We start from the raw sequence: 17,786 nt of genomic DNA on the forward strand, positions 1-17,786 counted from the left end.
CAGTATAACTTGGAGAGCTTTAACTAGACATATGTTATGCAGTTTAACGTGTCATGGGGTTTATAGTTTGAATGTACTATAATATATAAACCATTCCCTTCCTTACTGGTGGATGTCTAGGTTGTTTCTGTTTCTCATTAATATACAGGTCTGTAGTGAAGTGCTTTTATATATACCTGTGTACGTGTACAGTATCTCTGAAGGATAAATTCCTTAAAAGAAAAAAATTGTTGGACCAAATCATAGATATGCATGTTGAATTAAAAAAAAAATACTGTTAAATTACCTCCCACAAAGGCTAAACTGCCTTTTTATTGACCCCACCTCTCTCATTAACTTTCTATTCACAACCTATACTCTGGGCCACTTTTATTCTGTTATAACTTTTTTTTGTTTTGTTTTGAGACATAGTATCCCTCTGTCTCTCAACCTGGAGTGCGGTGGTACAATCATGGCTCACTTGAGCCTCTTGGGCTCAAGGGTATCCTCCTGCCTCAGTCTCCTGAGTAGCTGTGACTATAGGTACACACCACTATGCCCGGCTAATTTTTACAAAATTAAGTTTTGTAGAGATAAGGTCTTGCTATGTTGCCTAGGGTGGTCTTGAATTCCTGGGTTCAAGTGATCCTCTTACCTCAGCTTCTCAAAGTGCTGTGATTACAGGTGTAAACCATTGCACCTGGACCTATGTTTTAGCTTTAATCTTGAAGTCTTCGTTCTTCCTCTTTCTCTCACCCCACACTCAATTCACCAAAAACTCTGTTGGATTTACCTTCAAATACACCCAGAATCTAGCCACTTCTCACCACCTACTCTGCTTTCACTTGGTTGAAGCCACCATTACCCCTCCACTGGATCCCTGTAGTAGGTATCTCCTTGCTTCTGCTCTGCCCTCCTTCAAACTACTGTCAACACAGCAGCCAGAGTGACCCTGTTAAAACAAGTCAGATCATTTTACCCCTCAGCTCAAAATCCTGCAACGTATCCTCACTTCACTTCATAAAATCCTTAGGGTGACCTCCAAGGGCCTATGTGATCTGCACCTACATTCTCTTCTCCTACATTCTCCTCCTCCCTGTCTCTAGTCTGCCATGGACACTGACTTTCTTGCTACTCCATGAATCGTACAGGCACACCCCACATTAGGGTCTTAGCAGTCCTCTACCTCTTGATATCCACTTGACTAACTCCTTCACTTCCATCAAGTTGGCTCAGATTTATCTTTCTCAGTAAAGCCCTTCTAATACCCTTATTCAATACTGCAAACATCCCCCACCAGCACCCTATACTTCTTGCTCTTCTTTTTCTTTTCCCAGAGCATTTACAACCCTCTTACCTGTTATGTAATTAACTTTATTATGTTCATTGCCTACCTCCCCCATTTGAATTTACATGGGTGGGGATCTTTACTGTTTTGTTCACTGAAAAAAATCTTCCATAAATATCTGTTGAATGGGAATTGCCATTCCTCTCTCCATTGCAATGGTGAAATAGCTTCAGAAAGCTGTGGTTTTGACACTGAGTCATTCCCTTGTGGATGATGTTGTCCTATTGCTTTTTAAAGATAAGTTTCAAATAGGAAAAAAAAAAAAAAACAGAAAAAATGGACATCATCAAAATTTTAAACTTTTGCTTGTGAAAGACTCTGTAAAGGAGATGAAAAGACAGACTACAGACTGAGAGAAAATATTTGCAAATCACAAATCAAACAAAGAATACATATAATCTCAAAACTCAACTGTAAAAAAACCACACAGGCAATTCAATTAGAAAAGGAACAAAAACATGAACAGACATTTTACCAAAGGGGATACAGAGATGGCAAATAAGTACGTGAGAAGGTATGTAACATTATTTGCCATTAGGAAGATGTAAACTAACAAACACCACAATGATATCAGACCTATCTGAATGGCTAACATAAAAAATCACGTCAAATGCTGGCCAGGCACGGTGACTCACATCTGTAATTCTAGCCCTTAGGGAGGCCGAGGCGGCTGGATTGCTTGAGCCCAGGAATTTGAGACCGGCCTGGGTAACCCTGTCACACCCCGTCTCTACAAAAAATACAAAAATTTCTCAGGCGTGGTGGTGCATGCCTGTAGTCCCAAGTTGAGATGGGAGGATCACTTGAGATTGGAAAGTCGAGGCTGCAGCACGCCTGGGTGAGAGAGAGAGATACGATTTAAAAAAAAAAGAAAAAGAAAAAAATCAAATGCTAGTGAAGATGTGGAGAAATCGGATCACTCATATGTGGTGGTAAGGATGTAAAGTGGTACAGTCACACATATAGTTTTACTTTTTCTTTTAAAACCAAAAATGGACTTCCCATACCACCTAGCATTTGTACTTTCAGGCATCTGTTCCACAGAAATGCAGACTTATGTTCATACAGAAACTTGTACAGCAATGCTCATAGCACCTTTATGTATAATATACTAAAACTGGAAACCACCCAAATGCTCTTCAACAGGGTGAATCGTTAAAAAAACTGTGGAACATCCATACCATTGAATACTACTCAGAAATAAAAAGGAATGAACTACTGATACGTGTAACAATATGAACTGGTCTCAAGAGGTGGTGCTGAGTGAAAACACCAATCTCGAAAAGTTACATTATATATTATTCCATTTACATAACATTCCTGAAACAAAATTATCAATGGAAAAGAGATTAGTGGTGTCCAGGATTTAGAGATGAGGATGGAGGGAAACAGAAAGGGCTAATATAAGGGAGTCTTGTGGTGATGGTGCAATTCTGTATCTTAATTGTGGTGATGATACACTAAGCTACACATGTGATCAGATTGTATAGGACTATGAGCACACACACAAGGACACACACACACAGGCGCGCACAGACACACACACACGAGTACCGGTGTAACTGAAGAAACCTGAATGAGCTCTGTTAATTGTACCAATGTCACTTTCTTGGTATTTATACATACTGTAGTTATGCAAGATGTTACTGGGGTAGGCAAGGTAAAGAGTGCACCCGAATTCCCTGTACATTTATTTGCAACTTCCTGTAAATCCATAATTATTTCCAAATTTAGAAATTAAGGGCCGGGCACGGTGGCTCAGGCCTGTAATCCCAGCACTTTGGGAGGCCGACGGGGGTGGATCACAAGGTCAGGAGATCAGACCATCCTGGCTAACACGGTAAAACCCTGTCTCTACTAAAAATACAAAACATTAGCCGGGCATGGTGGTGGGTGCCTGTAATCCTAGCTACTCGGGAGTCAGAGGCAGGAGAATGGTGCGAACCCAGGAGGCAGAGCTTGCAGTGAGCCAAGATGGCGCCACTGCCCTCCACCCTGGGCAACAGAGCAAGACTCCGTCTCAAAAAAAAAAAAAAAAAGTTAAGAAAAAAAGTTTCAAGAAGAAATCCAGGCCAACTTTCCATTGGGATGTTTTCCCCTGGGGTTACTCTCCTTATTTCCAATACATCTAACCTTAACTTCTTTTTATTTGGTCTTTTTCACTTTTTGAGGAAAGCCCAAAAATACTTACTTGAGTGAACATTATTCTTATGTGGTTCTGGGTAAGCTACTCAGCTCTCTGTTCTTCAGCCTTCCCTTTGGAAACCTGGGGAAATATCTTCTGTCCCCATCCTCACGGGAATGTAGAGAGTTACTCACAGAAGTTCCAATTAACTCCTTTCATGCTGAAATAATAGAGCAAGTGGGAAGTGAGGTGAGCACTCTCCTCTAGTGAGCACCCATCACATTCTGGTCAATGCACAGGCATTTCAAATCTGTTGTCTCACTGGTCAGGTTTCAGCTCATTTGAAAAAGATGTGAAGGTCCTATATAAACTACAGCATTGCTGACCACTGAAGAACTGATAGCTGATAACATTGCTAAACAGCAAGAGTTCTTACTGGGTTTATACTTCTCAAATTTCCAATTAGTCAAAGCAATAGTAATATTTAAGTTACTTTTTAAAAATGCACAGGCTAATTGTCTAATGCAATTTTCAAAATAAGCATACTTGGCTCTTTTTAAAGCCTTTCCCCCTGAATTTGGTCAATAGATTTTGGAACCATTTTAAACACGTTGATGTCAATCTTTTTGTAAAACTTTCTCCTCGGTGCTCCCTACCTCCATGTGTCCATCTCTTTTTCTTCCTCACAGTAGCATTTCTTTTCATTCTCTACTTTCTCTGGGATATGCCCTCACTAAACAAATTTGCTCTGTCACTCTATTCTTATACTCGCTGGGAATGAAAAGCTATTTGTTGGTCACCCATTAAGCACTGAAATGACTGCAAGATTATTTCCAATACATCATGACAAACATTCTTTGAAGTGTGTCACATGAGCCCTGAATCAGCAAGGAGGATAGTATTGGGAGGGCCGTTGCTAGACTATACAGTGCCTTTGTGCAAATTAGAAAAAGACCCCCCTCTGCATGGGACACAGGACTGAGCCAGGGCTGAATTTCAGTCCTTACCTGCATGGATGAGACACAACCTCCTCGGTAAGATCAAGAAGCTATGGAAGGAGCTCTCAAAAGTACACTCAGCTCATCATCATTTTTGTACCCAAATCCATCACTGACTTACAGTGATTCCAAGAGTGATCCCTTGACTCATTTGTGACCAAACTTTCTTTCTGTGTTAGACTAAAAATCTATAAAATACTTACACATGAGGTTTTACAAACCTGTCCTGTACACATTTCTTATTTATCATCATGACATTTATCATCTTAATTATCATCATGACAGTGGTGCCAGTACTCATTGGGAGATCAGCAGATCACTCAGCCTTGGGACAAAATAGAGAGTTTTAAGTAAGACAGGGGTACACCAGATATTTTTATCCTTGTTTAGTTTTCCTCTTCCAGTGCAGTGGTCTCTGACTCAACAAAGCCAAACATTCACAACCTGCTGTCAGGGGCCTGTTGCATGCATTGTCTTGAGTTGAATGAAAACATTTGACTCTCTCTGTCAATTTGCAGTGGAACACACCTTCCAGATTTTCTACACTATGTGGTACCAGCTCTGAATATTTTCTATTCAGTGTTCACCTCTGTGAGCTAGTCTGAAAATTGGAGACAGAAACACTTGACAAATCACTGGCCACATTACGGTTACAGGTGGTGACACATTGCTGCTGCTGCTGCTGCTGCTGCCGCTGCCGCTGTTTATTCATGAAACTGGAGATTAACGTTCCATTTCTGAGATGTAAACTAGGAAAAACCCCATATAAAGCACCAGCATTGAGCAGAATAACAGAGAGACAATTTTCAACTGAAATGTCAGTTATTAGAAGTCATGTGGAGTCAGGAGTTGCCATGGAATCCATTTGTTTCTAAACCAGCTCCTCCTGCTGGAATAGTTTCTCATTATCATGTCTTTCTTATGGGGTTGGGGGAGAAAGAAGGTGAGAGTCCATCTGATATAAAACTATACTATAATTCCAAAGCACTGAGGCCCTAAAATGAATAGGAAATCAAAAGTTTTAAGGAAAGTTAATGTAAAATTTTAATACTCATTTATATTGTTGTTTGGCTTGGAGTAAAACAATCACATTGCTATCAAGATTTCTTTCCTGTGACTTTTGATTATTCAAGGAGAATACACAATGGCTTATGGTACAAGATGTATCTTCACAAACTAGTTATCAGATCTCCAGGAGTGAAAATAAATATCAAAGCAGATCTAAACTGAGATGGGCTGCAAATTTGCAGTGCACTTGTTTTCCCCTGTTTTCTCCTATGTATCATTTTTATTTAGATTCTTAACCAGACTATTATGGCTTTTCCTCCTGTGAAACTGCTGATGAGTGTATCCCCTTGTTTCCTCCAAGTTATTTGTTCAAATCACGAGAAGTGATTGGCTGGCATATGTTAATGCTTGAGTTGTTTCTGTGGTAAAGTCTCCCATGTATTTGTAGGTAAAATAAAGAAACAGATTGATCAAATATCAACTTGGGACAATTGAATTTCAAAACATACAGAATCCAGAAATTAACCACTGTTTTAACATATGTACAATATAATTGATTATAATTAGACAGGAGATCTGTTGAACGAAGATACATTAGAATTATATTTGCATATCTATCTTATTCTGCGTTTTCTATGAAAGAATGTTAAATGTTTCATGTGAGTAAAAGTGTTGGTAGATGACTCTAGAACCTTGAACCCGTGTTTCTCATTGTCTCCACTTCCCAGTGTTGACGAGTGAGCTCACCCCAGGGATTCAAGAAAGGTTCAACTGTATTTAAAACCAGACCCCACCTCATCCTCCTACCCAAGGATTTACCCACCTCAGAGCCAAGAGGGCCCTCACCCTCAAATCATTTGGGTTGACAGTTTACAGTAGAGAAATGCAAGCAGCACTTAGGCATATGAAAATATGCCAAACTTCCCTAATAACAGAAAAAAATTAAAAGTCAATTTTCATCTATTAGACTGGGGAAAAAAGTTAATAATATGCTGCATTCCAAGACTGTAGGGAAACAGTCACCCTCACACATTGCTGATTAGTGTCAATTGGCAAAACTGTCATGGAGGGCAATTTAGCAATGTTTATCAGGAGTGCAATCCATGTATCCTTCCATATAGCAACTCCATTTTTGGGAATTTGTCCCATGGGTGTACTTGTACACAGGTAAATGACATGTGTACAGTGTTATTCACTGCAGCATTGTTCATGATAGCAATAATGGGAAACAAACCTAAATGTCCTCAGTGGGTAAAAGGTTAAATAATTTATACTGGTATTTCCTGGAATGCTATACAGATGTTTAGAAAAGAAAGGATGAAGAAGCTTTCTGTATACTGTCATGGAAAGTGAAAAAAAAAATCAAGGTGCAGAATGGTGTGTATAATATAAATCTTAACATTTGCTTGAAACTCCAGAAGAGTAATAAGAAGCTAAGCAGTTGTATAGCTGCAGACATAAACTGGTAGCCCAAGATCCATTTGCTTGGTTTGCATAGTGTTTTGAGATTGTATTTCACTTAATAACCTGGATTTCTAGGTAAGGAAAATGACTGAAGTAGGTCAGGTGTTAAGATAAGAAATGGTGCTGGTAGCCTAATCTGTCTAGATTTTCCACTTGGTTTTAGGATGGAGGGACTCTGCAGTGGAGCCCTGAGGAGATGAGACAGTTTCATTCCAGAAATGGAGCTGTGACTCACAGATAGAGATCGTCATCCCAAACCTCTCTCCAGTTTTCTGAAAGGGGCTTAGGAACCACCGCTGGGAAAAGGCATGCCCAGCATCCACGTCATCCCAGGTGTACCCAGGAGCAGCACTGACTTACCCATTTCGCACAATAGTCACAGTGCCGGGGTCCCATGTAGTTTTACGGCCTGAGAAAAATGTTTCAATGGTTCTTTCTTTTACCATCAGAAGAAAAAAAAATAGATATGTAAAATAATGAATATATGATAATGAAACCAACCTGGATTACACTCATCTGTTTACCAATGCAGTTACAAAAATATAATTTTAAAATATTTTCTTATGCAGGATGGAGCCATAAAAAACATGAGAAAAGTGCTTAAGGATCAACAAAGCTATATCATAACGTTGACCCCGCACAAGAGGAAGCACTTAACCACTTGAGGGGAGGCCTAGACCTCCCTGGCCCAATGCATCCAGGCAGGGCCCCCTCCTCTAGCGACCATTCCCCCTGTACCAACAGCACACACACACACACCTTGAACCCTTTATGCCTAAGTTGTCTTGAAAAATGAGGGAACAGGTTTGGGGCCAAAAGGAGAACCAATGCTTGTCTGCTATCTTTCCAGTGTGTTCCACCCCTTGTTGACTGAACCAAAGTCTCTGGACTTATTTCCAGCAACATAGCTGAGAACCCTGGAACACTGGAACATTCTGAGAGCACCCTGTGTATTTTCCTGCTCTTCTGAAGCCAAACTCCCCACCGAAGGTCGGTCTGGCTAAGGCCCCAGCTTCCTCTCCCTTTTCTTGAGACCAGCAGGAATAAGCCATCTTCAGCGACCCCATCCCTATCACGGAGGACAGCCTCACTCCTAGGCCTCGACTAGACCGCCCTATCATTTTATGCTGTATGTTCAAGATCCCACAATACTATGGCCATCGCTTCGAATATTATCACCCCTCACAGTCTTCTACTTCAAAAGTAGGCTGAGAAAAAGCAGACTAAGGCAATTGTTCTTAAAGTGCGGTTCCCTCACCAGCAACATCACCTGGGAACCTGTAGAAATGCAAATAAATTATTGAGTTCCACCCCAGATCTACTTAATCGTAAACTCTGGAAGTGAGGCCCAGCAATCTGTGTTTTAAGCAGCCTTTCAATCAATTCCCATGCATGTTCAAGTTCCAAAACCGCGCTAAGAGCGAAGGCGCCCAGATATTCAAGGGCAGATTCCCATGTCTCGGGCCCAGAGGCGATGAGTCCAGAAGGACCCAGGAATGTGCCCCAGACGCCCGAAGCACAGGATCTCCCGCCCAGACGAGCACAGTGGTACTTTTCCGGGGTCCTGGGGTTGAGACGCGAAAGCGGGAGCAGCTATTGGAGGCTCAGGACTTGGAGACTCAACCACCTCAGCGGCGCGGCGCCCCCAACGGGGTTAAGCTGCTACTGCCTCTGCGTCTCCCGGCGGGTCCACCGCCCCTCACTGCGCAGCCCGGGGTGGCGCCGGCAACCCTCGCTCTGAACTCATCCTTGCTCCTGCTTCCCTGCGTTCGGAGCTGCGTAGTGGCCTGAGGCCCTCCTCACCCTTACGGAATGCCAACTCCAGATTAGGACAGGGATTCCGATTCCTAAACCAAAGTGGGGCCTTAGACTTCATATTTAAAAGCCGCCCTCCTCCCCAGCCTCCATTCCAAGTGACCCGGAGGCTCGGCCAAGACTAGAAGCCAGACATCTGCTTACCTATTAGAGGGATCCTCCTTCTCAGAATCCCTTACCTACCTACCCAGGGAATGCAGGGCATCGTTCCGCGATTCACTGGCGCAGGGGCTAGAAGGAAAGTTGGGGTTCAGAGAAGGGAAGAACCCTCTAGAAACTTAGCCCAACGTTTCTCAAACCCGGAGGGGCTGAAGGGCTAATGTTGGAGACCTGGAGTTACAAAGATAGGTACCTGCTCTCCGGATCCAGCCCATTCTGATGTCCCGTACCCTTTTTCAGGCCACTGGCCTCCCCACCCCCAGTCCCTCCGGCCGCCAGCCCGGGCCTCTTGAGCGTGGGCCTGATGTGGCCACCTTATAACAAAAGCAGAGTTTGGTCTGAAATTCGGGATCCGATTTAAGAATCAAAGTGTTTTTCAACCCGAGTTTCCAATCCAGTGTTCATCTACAGAGTTAGAACGCCTCAGCTGTGTGCCTGCATTCAGCGTTGCTGAAATTTGTGTACACAGAGCTTCCTCCGCTCGATTTCTGGAAAAAAGTGTGAAAGTGCAGGCACCCACCTGCTCCCGTCCTCAGAATGCACAGAATCAGACCTCTTTCCAGCTAGCAATTATATGTTAAAATAATTATATTATTTAAAGCTTAAAATTTATGTCTGCAAATACAGTAGTGCACAATTCAAGAAGCACTTATTTCTCGGTGGCCATTCAAGGTTATATATTAGACCACGGTTTCCAATATCTGAAAAATTCACCATAATATTTAGAGAAACTATATGAAACCCTTACTTGTATTCGCCAATCTCATTTTCCAACTTGGTGGATTTTCTTTTTTTTTTTTTTCTTTTTCTTTTTCCAGTGTGTAACCACTGAAGTGAATTCGGGGTATTTCAAGGGTCAATTTAGGGAGACAACTGAAACACAGTACCTCGGAAAAAGATTTTTCTAAATATTTATATACATAAAATATACTTTTCAAAACGTCCTGATCAGACAAGTAATATTTACCATAACTTCTAACATAGCAAATATGACCCTATTTTGGGGGGCTCCTTCTACCCTTTGGGGTCAAGGCTACGAGTGGCCTTTGTTTCTGCCTCAACATCATAACGACTCACAGAGATGTAAATGTCTAAATGTGGTGATAAAATGAGTCTAAGATAGGATTACATTAACTAATATACTTGGAAGTAGAAAATGTTAATATTTCCTAAGACAATAATATGTCCCTAGATAACTTGTCCTTTTCAGTGATAGAGTGAACATCTGGATATAACATACTGAGATGTTCGAGTGACCATCTTCAGATTTTGTATCTTGATTATAAATATATCCTTCATCCTGACCTTGGACATTGAGCAAATCCATGTCTATGTGCTTTGTGCAACTGTGCATGTGGGATGTGCGAGCATGCAAATGTGTATGTGTGCGTCCCTAGCAGTCTGCAAAAAAAATTAAAGAGAATGGTAGTGGACAGAAATCATTCTAGTTTTGATAAGTTACTCAAACAACCTGGAGCAAAGAAGAGTCATTAGCGGAGTTACCGGAAGGCAGGGTGGAGGTCTGTGCCAGAGCAAGGGTTGGGGGCCGAGGCATTGAACCCCGGTTCAGCGGTTTGCACCGGAATTCCACTATGCATTCACTCGTTCTTTTACAACCGAAAGTTCACCTTCTCTAGTCTTGATTTTCCCTTTTGCGGGGAGGGGTCAGAAGGCGCCTGAGATGCCCATTCCCCCTTCTATCCGGGTGCGCGTGGTATGCTGGACATTGCTCACACAGGCGCGTTGGTTCCCGAATCCACCCGGGATGGCTCCCGGCAACCACTGGGGTAGACTCACGGACGCCTGCACATCCTGGCCTCCGGGGTCCAGGGCAGACTTCATGAGGGCAGCATCCTGGGTTGCCCCAGAGGTGGCAGGGACTCTTGGGGGAACAGTGTCCCCATCACACTAGGCTGTTCGCCCTGCTTGGTAGGGGAAGGAGGGAGATACTTTTTGCAGCCCCGCATGGGTTTTCTCCCACATCAGGATCACACTCTGAATGCCTGAGGGCCAGAGGGTAAGTTTTAAGGCCACTGGCTCAAGGAGGTGGCGGCCTAGACTCTATAAGGATCTCTATTTGGGGATGGTGGGTCGCCGGTGACCGTCTCTTCCTTTCTGGGGCTTTTCTCCTTATATTGGCAAAGCGGATGGTGCGATTAGTCTCTGAGCTTCAAGAAATTCATTTAAAATTTCCCATGACAGAGGCGAACGCAAATTCTCAGAACACGTGGGAGGCACCTGAGGTTCCGGTTCACAGTTCACGCCTCCGGCTACAGGGCGCATGGGGGGCTGGCAGGCAGGGTCGCGGGGAGGGTGCAAAGCCGGGTCCCTGGGCCCGGGCGGGGGAGTGAAGGAGCAGCGTTCCGGCTCCAACCTAGGTTCAAAGATTAGAAAAACAGGTGTTACGTCGTCATGCTAATTCACTCTCTCGGTAAACGCGGCTCAGACAGTTGTGTGCTGAGGACTTAGCGAGAGGCCGTCACCTCGTGGTCGTGCATTCACTTTGTTTATTAAACGACATCTACTCGTCTCATTGACAACTGAGCTTCGCTGGGACATTGGAACAGCCCGCCCAGCCCCCCAGCACGTCCGCTTTAAGCCTGAAGACTTCCTTACTCATTTTGCCCATCTTGCTTCTGAAGGCAAAATTACTGCGTTTCTTCTTCTGGAAACCCAGCATTACCTGACTCCCCGCCCCCACTCCCGGAAGTTCCTGCTGTGGGCACAGGTTTCAGATCCCTAAGAGGCACTTCCACACTGGCATGTTGTTTTAAGTAGAGATAGGGTTAGAGTAACCGCGGACTTGACTGAAATCCTCTCTAGAACACAGTCGAATAGAAAACCTCCTCTTAACCCTGTGTCATTGCTTCGCCTGGCAGCTATATCTGACCTGGTTGGAGGGGAGAGGAGGGTCAAGAAAGTTTATTTCCCTCTCCACACGCACTCTCCACCCCCGACTTTACATGTAGTAGCCAACTTGACCTTATCTGATCTTTCTGGAATCTTGTGCATAAGTGAGCCACAGTGCATCTCTCGCTATCTTCTAGCTATGCTTGTTAAAAATGCATTACTGGGTGGTTGAAAGCTGCCCAGAACCAGGTCTGTAAGTGGCTACAGTCACTGGGGAAATGACTCCTCCTAGATTGGAGTCCATTAGCCAGATTCCAGTTTTGAAAGATGTACAAAATCTCCGTGCTTCTTTCTTTTTCTTTCTATCCAAAACGTTCACCTCCTCCAGCCAGGTGTTGCCCAGATGTGTAAATACCACCAGAAAGCTCCTGTTGTCCTTCTACGAGGATCTCACTGCCATCGGGCAGCAAGGAGGTGGCAGATGTCTGTATGTTTGAACAAACACTCTTAAAGTTGTTCTGAATATCAGCAGAATGGCACACACCCCTCTTCAAAGTATTTATTTTCTCAATGGCAATTAGCGCCACACACGAGAGGATGAGTGCCCCGTCACTGGTGTTCTCACTGATTTTTATGACAGATGAGACAACTCCCCCCAAACGCACCTCCGGGAGCCGAATCTGGTCACAGGCAGTACCCAAACCAAGCCGGGAATCGAGTCTGTAGGGGGTGATTGGTGAGCACAACAATTGTTTTTGGGACAATTTGACTTTTTCTCTATGCTATCTGTTGTGTTTTCTCAGATGAGAGAAAGAGAAGGCGTTTCAAATTAGAGGGTCTCTAAGAGATAATTACTCAGGGAGAGTCCTGGTGAGCGTTTGTTTAACCAGCTCCTATTAGGGAATTGTGAACTCCTATTAGAGAACTGTGAGCATCGTTAAGTTCATTCATGCAGACTGTATCCTTTCTATAAGGAAGAGTCATGTTGGACTTTTGTTCCCTGAAACAAAACCCGACAAAGAGTTGGCTAATGTTTAAGATAACGGACTGTTGTGATATGTATCTCTATATATCAATCATTCTATTTTGCCCTGAAATGTAACGTGTTCCCCTAGTGTCCCCTCGCTTCTCCCCACAGGAAAACTCCCTGGTCGAGCTTTCCACAGTGAAAAAAAATCAGCCCCCAAACCCAAACCGTTTAGAAAAAGGCGCACTTCTTTGGGATTAATTTAAAGACAGTTATTGTATTTATTTCCTCTGGCAATGAATTCCGTGTCTTCATGGTTTCACAAGAAAGAGAAAATAAAGCACAAAACCGGCCTCGCGCACGCCGTCGGCCCCCGCCTGCCAGCGAGATGGCCCTTTGGGCCAACCCTGCCTCCTCCGCGGGTAGACCTAACCAGCCGGTCCGACCTCCGCTGCCTCCGGACGTCCCCGGCTCTTCTGGGCCGCCGCGCTGGACTGAGCGCCTAACCACCCGACCCCAGGGAGCCCGAGGAACGCGGGTCGCGCAAGATGTCGGGAAGGCCCAGGAGGCCGCAAGCAGCGGCGGCAACCGGACAGCGCCGACCCCGCACCCGGGGCTCATTAGGAGCCCAGCGGCGGAGCGGATAGTAAGATCCAGACCCCGGAGCCTGGACGCGCGGAGGGCGGCACGGGGCCGACTCGTGTCACTCATCCCTGTTGGCCAATGAGCGCCTCGCCCCTGGCCGGGCCAGGCCAATGGGAGGCTAGGAGGCTTGTGAGTGGCATTGGGGGAGGGCGGGAGAGAGGCGGCCCGGGAGTGAAGTTGAAGCTAAACCCTTAAGCTATAAAGAAGTTACGGGGGGCAGTTTTCGGCTTCCAATTAGGAATAATAGTGAACTGGCTTCGTAGCAACTACGGAGGACCAGGATTCTAAAATCACCTCACTCTTCCCAAAGCTTGCATCCTCCTTTTTCTGCCACGCACCGCTCCTCCAATTCATGATCCAGAAAAGGGAGCCGGGAATGCTTTGCTCCTCTCTGCTGGTGGGAAGCCGAGAGACCGGCGGAGACGCTGGGGTTGGACCGTAGGCATGAGTACAATTAAGAGATGGGCGCCCCCGAACCCTCTGCCGCCTGTGGGGACTGAAGGTAGGTGAAGCAGAAGACACCCCGCGCCCTCCTGGCAACCCCGGAGCTCCGCGGCGGTGTGGGAGAGGCCGCGGCGCCTCCCACCCCCGGGGCGCCTGAGAGGGGCTGTCGCGAGCGCGCCACCTGTTAACCTGGCGCTGTCGGACCCCGCTTGTTGCCGCCCCTGCTGGGCAGCCAGAGCGCTGGGTCGCTTGGGAGTCCCGAGGGACTTGGTGTGTAAGTGTCACTTTTTGAGGAATCCCTCAGACTTGAGGCCCAAGTTAAAGAGGTAGCCAAGGTCCAGATCTGCCAAGGTCAGGAGCTGAAAGGCCCCCGCTGCGCCGTGGAGGAATTCTGAATTGTGAAAACCTGCTTTCGTGGGACAGGCGCCCAACCTGGGCGCGGGCTCGGGGACTTGCAGCGGAAGGTCCCTTGCGGGTCTTCAAAAATATGCATTTTGTTGTTTGGGCAACTTCCCAGGGGTCTGGAGGATGTGGCTGGCATGGGTGAGGGAATGCCAGCATTATTTGCAGGGGGCCGTCTCGCTGCCGATTTATCGGGTTCTTTAAAAACAAACCCAAAACGCCTGACTAGGCACGCTGAGTCCCTTTCCGGCCGTGTTTTTGGAATTGGGACGAGTGTGTGAGTGGTTGTGGAGCCGCGGACCTCTTATGCTCTGATGTTGTTGTCTTCACAGGGCCTTGAAAGAGTTGTCTGGAGTTCCTGCTCTTCCCAAAGGGGCTCGGAGATACCTTAAATGCCGCGAGACTGAAGAGCAAACGTCGGGGATTATTATGTCGATTTTCCGAGGACCAGCGTTCGCAGCCGGGAGTAGAAGAAAAGGCTGGCTCCTCAGGGGTCCCACTGGCATTTGATACCCCAGAGACCCCCAGGATTGCCCAAATTCCGTGGATCAGCAACTTTCCTATACTGCATCCCGCATTTTCAAAGAAAATATTTTCCTTTCACCCCCGCTGGTCTTTTACTGCCATCAATACACTGTTCTTGGTGCAAATACTTCAGCCTCTTTATTCAAAGTATGTTTTACGTTTTTGCCAAATATGATCTCTAATTGAAAGTTTATTTTTTGTTTTGGATGAATCTGCGGAGTTTACGTTGTAAGAAGAAAGGGGGAACAAGACACAATGAAAGAAAAGTCCAAAAATGCTGCCCGGACTAGGAGGGAGAAGGAAAACAGTGAATTCTATGAACTGGCTAAATTACTGCCTTTGCCTTCGGCTATCACCTCGCAGCTGGACAAAGCATCCATAATCAGACTCACGACCAGCTATCTCAAAATGAGAGTCGTGTTCCCAGAAGGTAAGTGACTTTGGCCAGATGGAATTTCAAATGCAGAAGGGGCAGGGGATTTGCCAGGCAATGAGCCGACACCAGTGACCAGAGAAATGCATACATATTTACATATATATTCTGCAAAGGGAAGTTTAGCTCGCTACTTCACTAAGGTCCTCACTGAACTCAGAATTTCTGTCGCTTTTTCGAGGCTCCCTCTACTTCCCCATCAATACTTTCTCTTCAGTCCATCAGATATGTTTGGTTGGGAAGCAGCCCAACAGTCCTTTTGTCAACACTTCAGATACTAGGCTCAATTGAAAGTACTACTAATCCAAACATGACTTTCTTTTTACTCCTCTCGTTAGAATTTTGTCCAGTAAAAAGCCAGAGCACTGCCAAATTCTGTATTTTTTGCCAGGTGTGGATAGACCCATGTACCTGGAGCTAGATATGCCAGATAATAATTTCTCTATATGTCTAAAGTTTTGCAAATGGGTAACATGCATATTTGTGAACAAGTATGCCTGAATTTGCTCAGGTTCTCAAATAAATTCTAAGCAAATTTATTCTGAGTTTTCAAGACATTTGCAGATTCTGGAACTAACTCTGAAGCTTGATGATTTGCAACTGTGGGCTTGGTGTTATCTGTAAGATAATAGGCTAGTTCTAAAATACATAAGATTGAATTAAGATGGCTAGCCCGCTTAGAAAATATCTTCTGGGTGTCAGCTTGGCAAATGGATTCTGAGAAAATTGTCTTATAAGGCCTAGCAGTTAGAATAGCTGAGCTGTTGACATGGTTTAAAACTCGTATTTAGATGATCAAGATTCACTGTGTGAGGACAGTGCAGCTTTCATAGAACAGTGTCCTGTATAAAACCATTTATACTTATTAGAAAAGGACACCACATTTGCCCATCTTTTCCTTTACTTGCATTCAAATAATACAAACATATTTTTTAAAAAAAATCTTGGATATGTCTTTGCTGGCAGAAGGGGATTCAGAAATGTAAAAGAGGGATTACTAAACAAGCTAACAAGCAAAAATCCAAAAGAAAGAATTCTGTTTATTTACAAACGAGAACTTCTGATTTGACCCCTGGAGGTGTTTGTTGTTGTTGATTTTAGATGTTTCGGGTTTGTGGTTTTCCATTAGATGAATGGATGGGCAGGAAACAGTCATTGTTGGGTTTGCAGTTTCACTTTGCTTGATCATGACGTTAAAGTTATTATCTAAGTCAAAAAGCCTGCAAAACATGCTCCAAGCCAAAGGAAAACTTTCAAATTATAGTTCAGTTCTACCTTCAAACTACAAGTGATGTTTTAGTCGTTCCCTCCTAAAGCAGTTCCTTGAACAGTTCTTCTCTGACCCTGGAAACCGCGGGGAAAAAAGAAATGAAAGCCTAAAGTACCTGAAAAGTAAATAAATAAATAATTTAAAAAGAAGAAAAAGAAGAAGAAGGGGAACTTATATACCAAAAACCACATTTCCCATTCACACTGTGCTATGAATTGTTGATGGGATAATTGCCATTATACCACACTGCCTTCTATTTAAAAAAGAGATCTCGTTGTCTTTTATACTGTCAGCGCCTACTTTATAAAAATAAAGCTATTGCGAACTCCGCTGGCCACACTGTTCCTAACAGGATTATTAGCAGTGATTTGTCAGCCCCTGCGGTCTCAGTGGGCTCCTTTTCTGCGTGATTTCCAGCCGGTCTCGTCAATTATCTGTGCCGATGTCGCTCGCTGTTTGATCAGAAGCAGCATATGGTGTTGCTTGTGGGGCTGCGAGTAATCGCGGGAGGAGAATAGCAAGGCGGCGTTCTGGGGCGGGCACCGAGCCGGCCGGGAGAGCCCGGGGAGTCGCCCGGCCAGGGACGCTAGTCGGCTTGGTGCAGACCTGGGGCAGGCGCAGCTGGGAGGATATCGGGCTGTTTTCTGCTGTTGTTCGTGTTTTTGTTTTTAAAAGAGCAAGCCTTTTTGCTTAATTAAGTGCTAACTCTGCACATTGTAAGTCGCGTTATAAATAAATAGGAACAAAAAGTAAACTCTCATAGCCAACCTCTCCTTATTTTTAAAGAGAGCGCCAATGAAGGATTCCGCTGGAGTCCTTTTGGTGGCCAGGATGGTCCCCTCTGGCTACTTTAACAGCCACTGTGCTTTCTGCAGCCCCCTCACCTTCCCCCTCCCGAGCCCCGTACCCCTCCTTTCTGTCCCTTCTGTGGGTGAGTGTGAGTTTATGGGGAGGAGGAGGTGGACGATGTGTGAACTCTGGGCACATCATTTGTTTCTCCAGCTACTGTTGAGCTCATAACTCACCCTCAGCCTCCACCCAGTGAGCTAGACAGGGTCATCAGAACAGCTGGCTTCTAGGGATGAGGTTTTAATTTTGACGGTGGACAAGCTTCAAAAACCCAAAACTCAAACACAGCTCTTGAAAATATTAAACAACAACAACAACAACAACAACAACAACAACAACAACAACAGCAACACAACAGCTTTCAAAGCAATAAAATAGTTACAATCGCAAGACCAGGCACAACCTGTAGGGGGTGCCAAATTTAGGTTCAGTGTTGACTGAAGGCAGAGAGTGGACAAGATTGGGGTCCAAGGCAGTTGGGGGAACTGATCACTTTATATGGATG

General features: G+C 44.8%; 1 protein-coding gene across 1 annotated transcript in view; it reads left to right on the forward strand.

Annotated features, from left to right (window-relative positions):
* Positions 1–13,551: 13,551 nt before the first annotated feature.
* The window catches only part of SIM1 (SIM bHLH transcription factor 1), an 82,050-nt gene continuing 77,815 nt past the window's right edge, over positions 13,552–17,786 (forward strand). Inside the window, exons 1-2 of the mRNA XM_010389423.2 lie at positions 13,552–13,860; positions 14,537–15,159. Of these exons, the coding sequence (XP_010387725.1) occupies positions 14,985–15,159 (175 nt within the window). The 5' untranslated portion in view covers positions 13,552–13,860; positions 14,537–14,984. The remainder of the gene's footprint in view (positions 13,861–14,536; positions 15,160–17,786) is intronic.

This window comes from Rhinopithecus roxellana, chromosome 4, assembly GCF_007565055.1.
Source record: "Rhinopithecus roxellana isolate Shanxi Qingling chromosome 4, ASM756505v1, whole genome shotgun sequence".
Taxonomy (NCBI): Eukaryota; Metazoa; Chordata; class Mammalia; order Primates; family Cercopithecidae; genus Rhinopithecus; species Rhinopithecus roxellana.